The 12,683-nt window shown below is 46.6% G+C and overlaps 1 protein-coding gene across 3 annotated transcripts in view; it reads right to left on the bottom strand.

Moving 5' to 3' along the window:
• The window catches only part of LOC138284468 (uncharacterized), a 146,471-nt gene that overhangs the window by 73,022 nt on the left and 60,766 nt on the right, over window positions 1-12,683 (bottom strand). For all 3 annotated transcript variants that reach the window (XM_069223254.1, XM_069223255.1, XM_069223253.1), the window contains 2 exons: window positions 6,304-6,427; window positions 4,739-4,913 (listed from right to left, as the gene is read on the bottom strand). In XM_069223254.1, coding sequence (XP_069079355.1) covers window positions 4,739-4,913; window positions 6,304-6,427 — 299 coding nt within the window. The remainder of the gene's footprint in view (window positions 1-4,738; window positions 4,914-6,303; window positions 6,428-12,683) is intronic.

Raw genomic sequence — 12,683 nt, 5'->3', positions numbered from 1 at the left:
TATTCCGGGACCTGTGGCAGCACTTGCGCAACCGTATCCCACAGCCTGTGGGAATAATGGGCCAAAAAGCATGTGGTGTTCACGGATCCTAATGCCAGGCTGGCGGAAGAAAACATCTTCTTCCCAAGTGTGTCCAGCCTCTATCCGGGGATGCGGAAGGGAATGTGCTCTGGGAGGGGGAGGCTTGGATAACTAAGCTGTCAGGGTGGGGTGTTGCATCAGGAAACCTGGGTCACCCGATGACGGGCAAGGGTGGCAGGCAATTGTCCTGTTCACAGGAGACCCTGTGCTGTGTTCGGAACAGGTACCCAGTAGGACATACATAAGGGCTTCATTAAAGGGGAGCAGGGGTTCAGAAGAAGAATCCCCAGGCTGAAGCACCTCGGTCAGGAGGTTAGTCCTGAAGGGAGCTGAAAGTCCAGGACCTCAGCTGCTCTCTGCACCACCACAGAATATGAAGCTCCCTCCTCCGTAGCCACAGTAGGGGGAGAGAGCATGCCAGGGTCTGGTTGGGTATCCAGTCCTCTAGCTTCACCCGGGCCCGTACACCAGTCCATGGGGTCTTGACGCTGGCATTCTAAAGGGTCCAGCGACCACTACCCTTAATCGTTGTAACCTAGCCATAGTAATAAGGCTCAGGATCCGACATAGAGGGGAAGGCCTCTATTGGTGCCAGATTCGGCCCATCCAGCTCCGTGTTGGAGTCGGCAATGAGGTTGGGGGTGGGGCCAGCACCGGGGAAGGTCGAGGTGGTATGACCGGCACCCGTACAGATCCAGCAAGGGATCCATGGGTGCCCCTTGGAGCCACAGCCGCTGGGGTGGAGCCTAAAGGGGCCTCTTCCGACTCCATGAGGCCCAAAGGCACACCAGCAGAGTCAGACTGCCCTAAAATGAGGCGCTTGGCCTCAGGAAACTCCTTGAGTTGGGTAGGGGTCACTCTGGCTCCTAGATACTCAGGGAGGCACAAAGTCGGCCCAGACGCAGGCTCTGCAGAGGGGGAGGCTTAGATTGATGATGCCCCCACTCCCTGGTCTCATCAGCCGACGGATGTTGTGAAGTCGAACAACGCTTCACTTTCTTTGACATCTTCTTATCCCTTGATGTACCTGATCAGCCGCGAGGACTTGGAGTGGGGGCTCTGCAACCGATCCCGAGACCTTCCTCTCCACCGAGATCAGGACTTACGCAGAGCTGAGCGCCGGGCCGTCATGAGCTTTAGGGACCGCTCCCTCAAAACTTTCATAGCCCCGCACTCAGAGCACGAATTCAGGTTGTGGTTGCGCTCTAAACACTAAAGGCACATGAGGTGCAGATCCGTCACGGACATTGCCCAATGACAGGATCCACAGGCTTAAAATCTATCATCCTTCCTCTCCGGCAGAACACAGACCCACCCTTCTGATCAGAAGCCAACAACATCATCTGCGGCATCCCCCAGGGCTCCTCCCTGAGCCCTACGCTGTTCAACATTTACATGGCCCCCCTCGCACAAGTGGCCCGCCGTTTCGACCTCAACATCATCACCTACGCCGACGACACCCAGCTCATCCTCTCCCTCACCAACGACCCTGCCACCGCCAAAGCCAACCTCCACGAGGGAATGAAAGCAGTCGCCGACTGGATGAGAAATAGCCGCCTGAAGCTCAACACCGACAAGACAGAAATCCTCATCCTCGGGACATCCCCCTCTGCCTGGAACGACTCGTGGTGGCCCACCACCCTCGGAACCCCCCCGACGCCCACCGACCACGCCCGCAACTTGGGATTCATCCTCGACTCCGCACTCTCCATGAACAGACAAGTCAGCACCGTCACCTCCTCCTGCTACAACACTCTCCGCACCCTCCGCAGGATCTACAAGTGGATCCCGACCGACACCAGGAAGACAGTGACCCACGCCCTCATCAGCAGCAGACTGGACTACGGCAACGCACTCTATGCAGGAATCCCAGCGAAACACCTACAGCGACTCCAACGCATCCAAAACGCCTCAGCCCGACTCATCACCAACGCACCCCGCCACAGCCACATCACCCCTCACCTCAAAGGACTCCACTGGCTCCCCATCAACAAAAGGGTCACCTTCAAGCTCCTCACCCACAAAGCACTCCACAACGCCGGCCCCTCCTACCTCAACAACAGACTCAACTTCTTCACCCCGACCCGCCACCTACGATCCGCGAGCCTCGCCCTCGCCACCGTCCCCCGCATCCAACGAGCCTCCTCCGGCGGCAGATCCTTCACCTACCTCGCCGCCAAGACCTGGAACACGCTCCCTACCTACCTCCGACAGACCCAAGACCTACTCGCCTTCAGAAGACTCCTCGAGACCTGGCTCTTCGAGCAGTAGCAGTCTCCCCTCTCCCCTCTCCCCCCAGCGCTTTGGAACCCTAACGGGTAAGTAGCACGCTCTATAAATTTCTGTGATTGATTGATTGATTGATCTTCTGAGGAGACATCCCTCGATGCACCAGGAGTAGAAATACATAAAAAAGTTTGGACAAAATCACAAATAAAAAAAAGACCAGACAAAAAGCAACTGAGAGGTAGCTCTTTCGTCAGATCAGTGCTGGCTGGCATGGAAAGAAAAGAACTGACGTCAGCGCACATTGGTGGCACCTACATACAGGACACCTTCAACGTCATATCCAGCGTGGACGACGACAGATGCAGAGCCAATCGACATCACCTAATGACACACTGCTGGAGAAAAATCTCTGGATCCAGAATGACGCCAGGGGAAATTCTAAGGTACAGAATCTGCAACTAGACGTCACTGTCAGATGTGTGGTTTAGTAGACTGTATTCAATGAGTACTAAAAATCTCATTGTGAATCTGGATGATCTTCCACTAACCCACTGGGTCATTTGCCCACATCTTTGTGTGCTTTGACCTTCGTGCAATCATTTCTTTGCACTTGGTGATCTCTGAAATTAATCGGGTATAATTAAAAATCTACAGTCTGGAAGAAAAAACAACTAATGTTCAGTAATAATATTTCGACTGTCTTTCTGGAAACGTGTGGTGTGAGGGCTGGAATTACCAGAATCGCTGAGATGAAGGGTGTTGCGCATGCTTGGGGAGCTAATGGGTCCCAGAGGGAGGGGCATCAATGAAAGGATTCATTCCGGCATCCTACAAATCCTTAATGAGACAGATTAGTGGATGGAGATGGACACTCTGGTTAAAGTTTCTGGAGAACTGAAATCGGCTCAAAAGACAAAGATGATGCTGTGAAAAGGTACCACTGACTCTCCAGACAATCCCAGGAGCAGAACTGTGTTCCTTGTTTTGTTGTGGGATGACCATTTAGAGGCTCTCTCCCTGCCAAAGGAGTGGAGAGGAAACATTTGGGAGTCAAATTACTGGCCTGAGCCAAGAACAACTTCTCTTCCCATTGCCTGAAGGCCTTCAGTGTATGAAGGCACCACATATAGAAGTGGGGATCTGACAAGCAATTCTGTTATGGAAACCTTGACAGGATTTACAGAATCTTATTGCCCCCAACCCAAGTTATATATAATAACATTGCAGTATACTTTCAAGAGTGCATTCAAAATATTCACATGGAAAATAAAACTAATAGAAATAAATAAAAGAAATCAAGCTAATGGTTCTCTTGATCCTGAACTAACATCTTAATTCATAAATTGACACTAGGATTTGTTTAAGATTATCCCTTAGTATTTAGGTTTCAGGAATAATTTTATGAGTTGCTTTCTTGCCATTAAAAACACACACACACACATGCGCACACAACCTACCCAAACCTCACAGGTTCACCACATGTAGTAACAGTGCAAGGGTTGTTCAAACACTAATCTGGTACACCAGCAATGCACACTTCCCTCACACAAAGGACAGGGATAGCACTGGCAACATTAGTACAAGATTGCCCCATACATTGTGTATGTAGAGCACAAACAGTAGCAGTGCAAGCTTCAGACACACACACACAAACACACACACACAACAGGTCAATACGAACCTTTGGCTAAACATGCTTTTCACACTTGGACGTACTGAACGTGCACCAGTAGTGAAGGGTTCCTTCACACATTCAAAATTAATAGGACCCCCAACAGCAATGCAAGCTCCTCCCTCAATGTACACAGAGTATGGGTATCATGGGCAGCGCAAGACCAGGCTTCTCTCACACATATGCACATTTCACTGGCTTGCATAAAGCTAACAGCATGGATAGTAGCAGTGAAAGTGCATCTCACACAAATAGTACAAGTACAGCAAGGGTCGAAGCATGATAGATTTTCCCACTGTTCTTCTCAGTCCACTTTGTGGCCCGTCTAAATAGAGAGCAAAGTAGAAGGTGAAAGATGGGTCTCTTTACATTCCCAGCTCAACCTTGTCCCCTCCTTGGAGAGATCACCTATTGCAGCATGAATGGAGTTCAGAATTCATACCCATTTATCTCTTGCCCTCTTCTAGACGAGAGAGAAATTGATTGTAAAATGTTGCCCTCTGCTCCTCTGTTTGGTCAGAATTCCTATAAGCTATGAAAACATTCTTAAAAGTGCATTACTCCCACCTGGCCCTATATCATAAGAGTGATCTCAAGCTAGTGTTATTTGATTGGCTAACAGTGGTAAGCATGCTTTCAATTCACATATGGGCTTAATGCCTCCGCATGCTCAAATCTGCTAGCTAAACACACAGGCCAGTTGACGGCCACACTGGTTCCCATTACTTCCCACTTTCCTCCACAAGTTTTACCCACCTGTGGCTTCTCTAACCACTTCGTGCACACTCCAGGCCTGCGTGAGCTGGTCCCTAAAGCGTGGCAGTTCTTCCTCCTTGAAGAGAAGATTGAGGCCCAGTGATGCCAAGGGGGAGCGGGTCCTGATCCCAGCACCAATGAGAGGAACATTTAAAGTGATGGCCTCAGACGCTGCCTACAGAAGAGTGAAAGAAAGCAAAAAAAGTGATAGGTGCTTTTCTGGGACAGAGCTAGAGAAACAAATCCTCAGCAAGGGCTTTCCCCCTGAATCTAAAGAAGGAAACTGTAACAAAAGACATTGGCCTGGTGCTGCAAAGGAGATAGGTGGAGGGGGGTGTTTGGGTGGTTAAGCTAAGTAGAAAATTGTAAAAGAAATGCACTGTTTTAGGGAGCAGCATGCAGAAGGTATGTATCCTGTTATTATCAGTCCTCCACATTCTTACAGAACTTAAACTCTCCTCTGCCCAGTATTACTTTCACTTATTTAGTCGGCTCAGCCATCATCACAGACATGGTCTCCCCTTGGATTGCACGGCTATAACCTAATTAAACAAATCCAACTCATTAATCTGAAACACAGTATACAGAACATGTGTACTTCTGGTCCTCTTCAAGTCAATCTTACCCAGTAAATCTTTTACTTAGATAGCACAAAAGGTGAAGGGTGAAATACTTGAATTAATCTCAAGACTGGCAATCACTTCTGATCCCAGTTCATCATTTTTAGTTTCCCCATGCTATTGCAGAAAGGGACCAGCCATGTTCACATCTGGCATGGTCAAGCCCTAAAAGAGGAGGTTGGGTGTCATTAGTGAAGTGCAACTTGTCCTCTGACACCAGGGAGCTTTGGAGCTACATCTGGCCATTCAACTTAGAGGGACTCACATAGCAAACGGATAGCTGGGGCAAATGCTTGAATTACTTTTAGCTCAGGGTTGTATTCTGGTGCATCGCTTTGTAGCTTTCCTGTGCAATTACAGACAGGGATCAGCCATATGCAAATCAGATCTGGTCCACTTCTACTGGACACTGGAACTTTAATCTTTTACCATAAACTAAACAATTCACACAAAACATATTCATAGAACTGTTTTCTTCCATGAGTTTGTTTGGCTGTTAGGTAGAGTTTTCCTAAGTTTAGGTTGAGTTTTCATGTTTTTGTTTTAATAAGAGCATTTGTACTTATATGGAAAAACTCCAGACTGAACTCTTATGTTAAATTATCTGACACTAATACTAGTGAGCTTGTAAAAATGTTACCTGACTACAGACAGTAACCAATACAATTTAGTTGGGTGAGAAGTATGGTTGGTTAGAGGTTTATCTAGTGAATTACTGGCCTTGAAAGATGCTTGGAAAAACACTAACAACAAACGGCAGCAAGAGCAAGGGGAGATGATCTGTTATTAGAAGGAGCAAACACGTAAATTGGTAAAATGAAGGAGCCATATCCTCAGTGATGACTTTGTGAAGTGAAGCAGCAATACAGGGGCGATCAAAGCCAAGGCTGAAAGGTGGTACAAAAAAACACTGAATTCTGGGGACAGAGGAGCTACAGATCTTACCCAGGGAATGTGAAGCTCGCCGGTTGCTACTATTCCTTCAGTCTCATGGTACAAGGCGAGGTCCAGAGTTGCATCAGCTTCAAGTCCTGGGCAGGCAGGGACCTCAAACTTCACCTCATCTGAGCTGCAGAGGGGAATGGAGATGACAAAGGCAAAGCGAGAATGGGGAGTGTAGACCATGGTACAGGTGGTGAGGAATAAAATAGAGAGAGAGACAGAGACAGAAATAAAAAGCTTTGCACTCGCCAAAGAAAGGCAGATTTATGAAATAATTGTGTACTAGGAAAGAATTTACACCAGAGATAAACATGTACATGGCCAATATGCAGAAGTAGTAATATGTAAAGAATTGGAACTTAGTAAGTGTGCGTTGTCCATGCTTACGTAGATATCGGTGCCCACAGTCTTTGACATATGTTTTATTGGAACATTTCTACTGCTCAGCCCGAATTCTACAGGTAAATACGTATTCTACATCTTGACAGTATTCCATGTGGTTCTGCACTTCCCACAAGGCTCGCTATAACATCTTCTTTTGAAGTCAAGCAATCACCGTCCACAGCAGCACATTACCACGAGCCACCTTTACACCCTCATTGTAATCTCTTCCACAAATGTAGGTGACATAAGACCATTATTGTCATATAATGTTGCTGAAGAATGTTGCCAAATGGAAACTTTATGCAAGCAATTGTACTGTTTTTCCCTTAGGTTATGCAGAAGAGTGAAGGCACACAGACCCCTTCTTGGTCATAACTTTAATCCCGTTCGTGCATTAGATTGAGAGGCAGCCTATGTTTAGTACCTTATCGCTTTCAAAGACCTCTGACAAAACCTCCTTCAAATCCTCTTCATGTTTCGAAATCCCACCAGGGATGTAACAGGCATAATTCCATTTTTGGTATTATATGATCACTTGGCTCTGATAATGCATTCACTTTTTTCCATCTTTATCTCTCATTACAATCTTATAATAAAATTAAGCATATTTTTTATCTTGTATGTAACTGATGCTTGTATTCAGTCTTTTCAAGTATATGAAACAGTGATTGACTTTGCTGATTTAAAAAAAATATGTATCTTCAACATATTGGGCCCGATGCCCAAAGAGTTTGCTGTGAGTAGGATTTAAGTAATGACAAATCTGTTGTGAATCAGGGCCATTGTCTCCAGTGGCTACATACATCCTTCACAACTAAGCTGTGGGGTAATGACAGCCTCCTCAGCTCAACATTCCTGAATACTGTGCAATTCGATGCATTTTTGATAATCAGAGATCTAATGCAACAGTAGCCTAATAACATTGTTAGATATATTTCCAAAAATACCCCTTTAGACTGATCTTTTTGTTGCAAAACCGTAGTTGAACAAACACCTTTCTTCCTCTTCATGATTTCTCCTGTGATCTTCCAATTCCATTGATATATTAATTGGTGTTAATTTAGTCAAATGTTAGTATGAGGCAATCACCCGTATATAAGTTGACAAACCCTGGCTTACAATACCCTGATTTTCTTCCGCTTGTTTGGGTAATACTTATTAATGAATCAATTGCGTCTTGGACAAATACATAATGAATTTTCTACGCATGTTTACATACAATAAGAAATATACAACCTGGAACTCTTTATAGTTGGCATACTAAATAAACTCATATAATCTCTGTTAAACTGATTCACATGTTAGGAGTGGGGCATACCTTAGGCAACAATATTAGGGGGAAGAGGGGTGTGCAAAGTTATTTAGCCTTCTTAGGGTTTTGTGTATTTATTAATGCTACCAAGATTGTTCCTAAATTTTCCAAACTGATTCCCATAACTCAACCCGAACACACACCATTTCTCAGCCCGCCCACCATTGTTTTTAGTTGGGTGCACTTAATCACTTGTTGGGAAACTTCAGTCTGACAGAAAAAGGGAAAAATGAATGCATTATCAGAAATGCTGGTGAAACGTCAAGGCCGAATATTTCGGGAGCCGGATATCATGACAGAACAATTATTTTGTCCATAGGTCTGGAAGGGACCTGACACACTTATGGCACACTTATGGATAGGTTCAGTGACTTTCAAGACAGCAGTGTAAACTCACCATAAGGGAATTCAGCCAACTTGTTCAGGGCTCGCAGGTTACTGGTGTTGTACTCTGCATATTTCTAATGTCTTTCTAAAATCATAAGTATTTCCTAAGACATCCTCCAAACCCACCATGGGGAAGAGCTTGATGCCTAGGCATGATGCTCTATATGATGGAGGCAGGTAAGAAGACTGTGGCATAGGATAGGATTTTTTTTGCAGGTGGAAGGACAAAGGGGTTTATTCAGAGTGCCATCTGCAAAACGTTGGTGGATGTCCTGTTCACCATATCTAGTGTACACTGATGTATGCATTCTAAATATACAGATGTATATGCCTAAATAGAGTGGGCAGGGCACGCACCAGTTTTTGGTAAATGTATTGCATCTGCCAAACTCTATAGAATCCTCAATTTGTTTTTCACTCATGCAGTGGAAGAAGCTCACCATACTGAGTAATTACTCTTGAGCCCATCACCTACATTTGCATAGACCCTAGTTTTCATTTTCCCCTGGACCATTGAATTAGCTTTGCAGTCTTCAGGGTGTAGTGCATGGACACACCAGGATTACTTTTCTACCTTGTAGTTCGCCCAGAGGCAGCTCTGCTCCTCCGTCTGCCCACCTCCTGGTCTGCGTCTGTTTGCCCTCCTCTGTGCAGCTCCACCTGTTTGCTGCTGCTACTGCCTCTGCTGCAACCGAACAGGCAGCCTGCCTGACTCTCAGTTCGAGGTCCACCTCCACCCACAGGCTCCCTCCTGCTCCTCATCCCTGGTGGCCTGGTGGCCATCTGTATGTAAGTATCTTGCTGTCTCTCTTTACTTCTGCTTATTACTTCTAGTTATTATTTGCTCATTTTTCTTTTCTTTCTTTCTTGTCTCTTTCTCTCTCCTTTCACTCTCTCTGTATTTTCCCGTACCATTGCTGCCCTGCCCCCTCCCTCCCTGCGAAGCGCTTTCCCACCCTTCCACCTGACTGGACACCCCACCTCCCTCCCTTTCTTGCTGGCGCACCAAAGGCAAACCTGTCTGAGCCCTTCCGCACCTGGATCAGGCCCAGCACCATGATCCCTGGCCGTCCGACCTTCCATCGCTACAACGCGAAGACCCTCCACACGCTGAACACAGGACGATCCGCTGCCTGCCGTCTCGCAACACCCAGAGACACCCATGGACCATTCTCCTGCCTCCACTGCCACCGCAACCCACCCAACACCAAACACCAGACCCTCCACCAAGGAACCATCAAACACCAACCCAGAGCTTCTCAGCTGCATCCTTCTCAACATTCGCTCCCTCCACAAACATGCCATAGAACCTGCTGGACCTTCACCTACCCGGACATTGCCTTCCTCACTGAAACTTGGACAAACCCAGCATCTGCACCGGACATCGCCATCCTTAGCTACTACAAACTGCTACGCAAAGACCGGCCTTCTTGCCCAGGTGGCAGCCTGGCCATCGTACACAAATCCTCCCTCCGCTTGACAACCAATGCAAAAGAACATTCCCCCCTCATGGAAAACCTCCATTTCCAGATACACGTCACCATTTCCAGATACACGTCGCACCTAAGTCAATCTTCCACGGCACCCTCATCTACAGGCCACCTTGCCCCCGTCCAGCCTTCAACAACTCCATCTTCGACATCATTTCTCCTCACGCTCTCGTCTTCTCAACCTACTTCCTCCTCAGCGACCTCAACTACCACATTGACAGCAGTGATGACACCAACACCGCCTCCCTGCTCGACATCCTTGCCACAATAGGACTAAAGCAACTGGTCACCTCGCCAACACACATCGCAGGACACACACTCTATGCCATTTTTTCCACCATCAACAACATCACCGTTGACAACATCTCCACTGGACCCATTTCACCATCCCCTTACTGACCATCCACCTCCACACACTTCGAGCCTCAAACAGAAAATGTAAGCCGATCACTGAAGAACAGCTTGCCAACACCCTCAACAAATCTCCTCCACCGCTCACCGTAGATGCTAACCTCTTGGTACTAAACTTTCACCAATGGATCTCAGAATGCGCCAACATCCTAACACCTTTCCGTCAAACACTACCGCAAGAAGACCAGCTGGTTCTCCCCTGCACTTCAGGCACACCTGCAGATGGCTAAAGAAAAGATGGAGGTACAGCAAGTCCCCGGAGGACTTCAAGGCTTTCAAAGCAGCCACCAAATCCCACCACCACCTCATCAGAGTCACCAGGAAAGCTGCCTTGCAGGACTACATCAGCACCACCGTTCACAATACCAAAGAGCTTTTCACCGTGGTCAAAGAGTTTGCAGACTCCAATCAGAAACAGCAAGCATCCCTCCATCTCAAGGACCTCTGCGGCAGGCTAGCCAACTTCTTTTATCGGAAAATCAAAGACGTATACACCAGCTCCGGTTCCCAAGGCACTCTGAGCCCTCCAACAACTCCACAGATCCATCCCATCGAACCGCCACAGACCCTACACTGCTGGACCACCCTCACCACAGACGAGACCCGCACCTTCATCAGCAGCATCCACTTCGGAGCCCCTATGGACCCCTGTCCTCACCACATTTTCAATAAGGCCAATACATCCATCGCACCCAAGCTCCGGCACACCCTTTACTGTTCCATAGAGACAGCCACCTTCACAGAGGACTGGAAGCACACAGAGATCCGCCCGCTCTTGAAGAAACCCACGGCCAACCTCAAGAATTACCATTCTATACTTGTGACTGGGTGCATTTGTATTTTTGTGACCTTGATTCTGTTTGGTGTACTGTAGTAAAATACTCTGGGCCTGATTCATAAAGGTAAACTTACAACTTTGTGTAAGGTTACAATTGTTTGCTATTTGCACAGGTATCGTAGTAGTAGTATCTTTACAACTGCAGAGTCGGTGCACATAAAAATATTGGAATTGCAGTCGTAAGGATACTACTAGTAAAATACCTTTGTGACTAGCAAAAAATCATAAACGTACACAAAAGTGTACGTTTACATTTGTGATTCAGACCCTCAATTAGCTGGGACTGCTTTATCCTGAGATAAGTTGTCTTTCTGGGATTTCTACTTTTGCAGCCATCTTGACAGTGCTGACACAGCTTCCTCTGGACTAGTGATTTAAAATGTTCCCATGTGTGAGGGCCTTTTTAGAGACATTCACACTGTGGGCACAGCAACGGCATGCCAAATGTGAACCCATCTATTTTTGAAGCCAGGTTTGCAAGGCTGGTGACAAAAGCTGTCACTACTCCTCACCCAGAGGTTTCTCTTGCCAGGAGTCCCAGGCTGTTGAGGACCTGTAATTTGCCCTAGGCTGTGACACTGTCCTGTGTATCCACTCCCTGAAAATCAGACAGACTAACCATGCTGAGATAAACCAACAGGAGGATGCAGAAGTTTATTCACTACCTCAGTGCATGCTTTGAAGTACAGGCTTATCAATGTCCAATCTCTCCCCAGACGGTGTTGGGAGATTAACAGTTTATTAGTGATCCAGTTGATATTTTGGTATGCTGCCCGTCACAGAATCGTGGATGGAGGAAACCTCAAATCCAACAAGGTGGTTGGCTGGCAATGATTTTTAGGGCTTCTCTAGATCTCTCATTGGCTCAAACTTGTTTGTGACCATCCTTGAAAACTAGTTTCTGGCTTCCACCATCCTCAACTCCTGACCATGATCATCACTTACCACCCTCTTTATAGTCCTGTTAGGTGAGGTAGCTCTTCTGTCTCCCACATCATGGTTATGGGAAACTTTGCTGATCAGGTTGATGATACCCCTGATGCTAGCTAGTTAAGGCTTGACCAAGATCTTTCAATGCTCATCCATATTCAATGTATAACAGAAGCTACTCATGCTACAGATCACACCCTTCATCTGTTCTTCTCACTACCATTTTTGATTCCGGGCACACATGTCTCCACTGTTACACAGTTACCTGATCTCTTTTCAATGTAATGATCCCACTTCCAAATTAACACAAACAATGAGCACTGCTCATAACATGATGTTTAAATGCTGGAGGAAACTAAATGTAGAGCATTTTTAGCTGCCATAACTCATTTAATCGTTCTCAGCATTAATGTTGACACTCTCACTGAACAATTGAATCACTTATACAACTGTTCACAGTAATGACTTTGACATTGTCATTGAACAAATGAAATTTACTTATACAACTGACTTGCTCATGTAGCTGACCCACCTTTCTTTAGCCAACTGAAATACTATGGGCTCAGGGTCCCACTTGTAATAGCCCGGAGGTTCTCCTTACCCAAATTACCAATTCCCTGGGGTATCAGTA

Source organism: Pleurodeles waltl, chromosome 3_1 (assembly GCF_031143425.1).
Source record: "Pleurodeles waltl isolate 20211129_DDA chromosome 3_1, aPleWal1.hap1.20221129, whole genome shotgun sequence".
In the NCBI taxonomy this organism is placed as follows: Eukaryota; Metazoa; Chordata; class Amphibia; order Caudata; family Salamandridae; genus Pleurodeles; species Pleurodeles waltl.
Note: the sequence above shows the minus strand (reverse complement) of the source record. Positions and strands in the feature narration are given on the sequence as shown.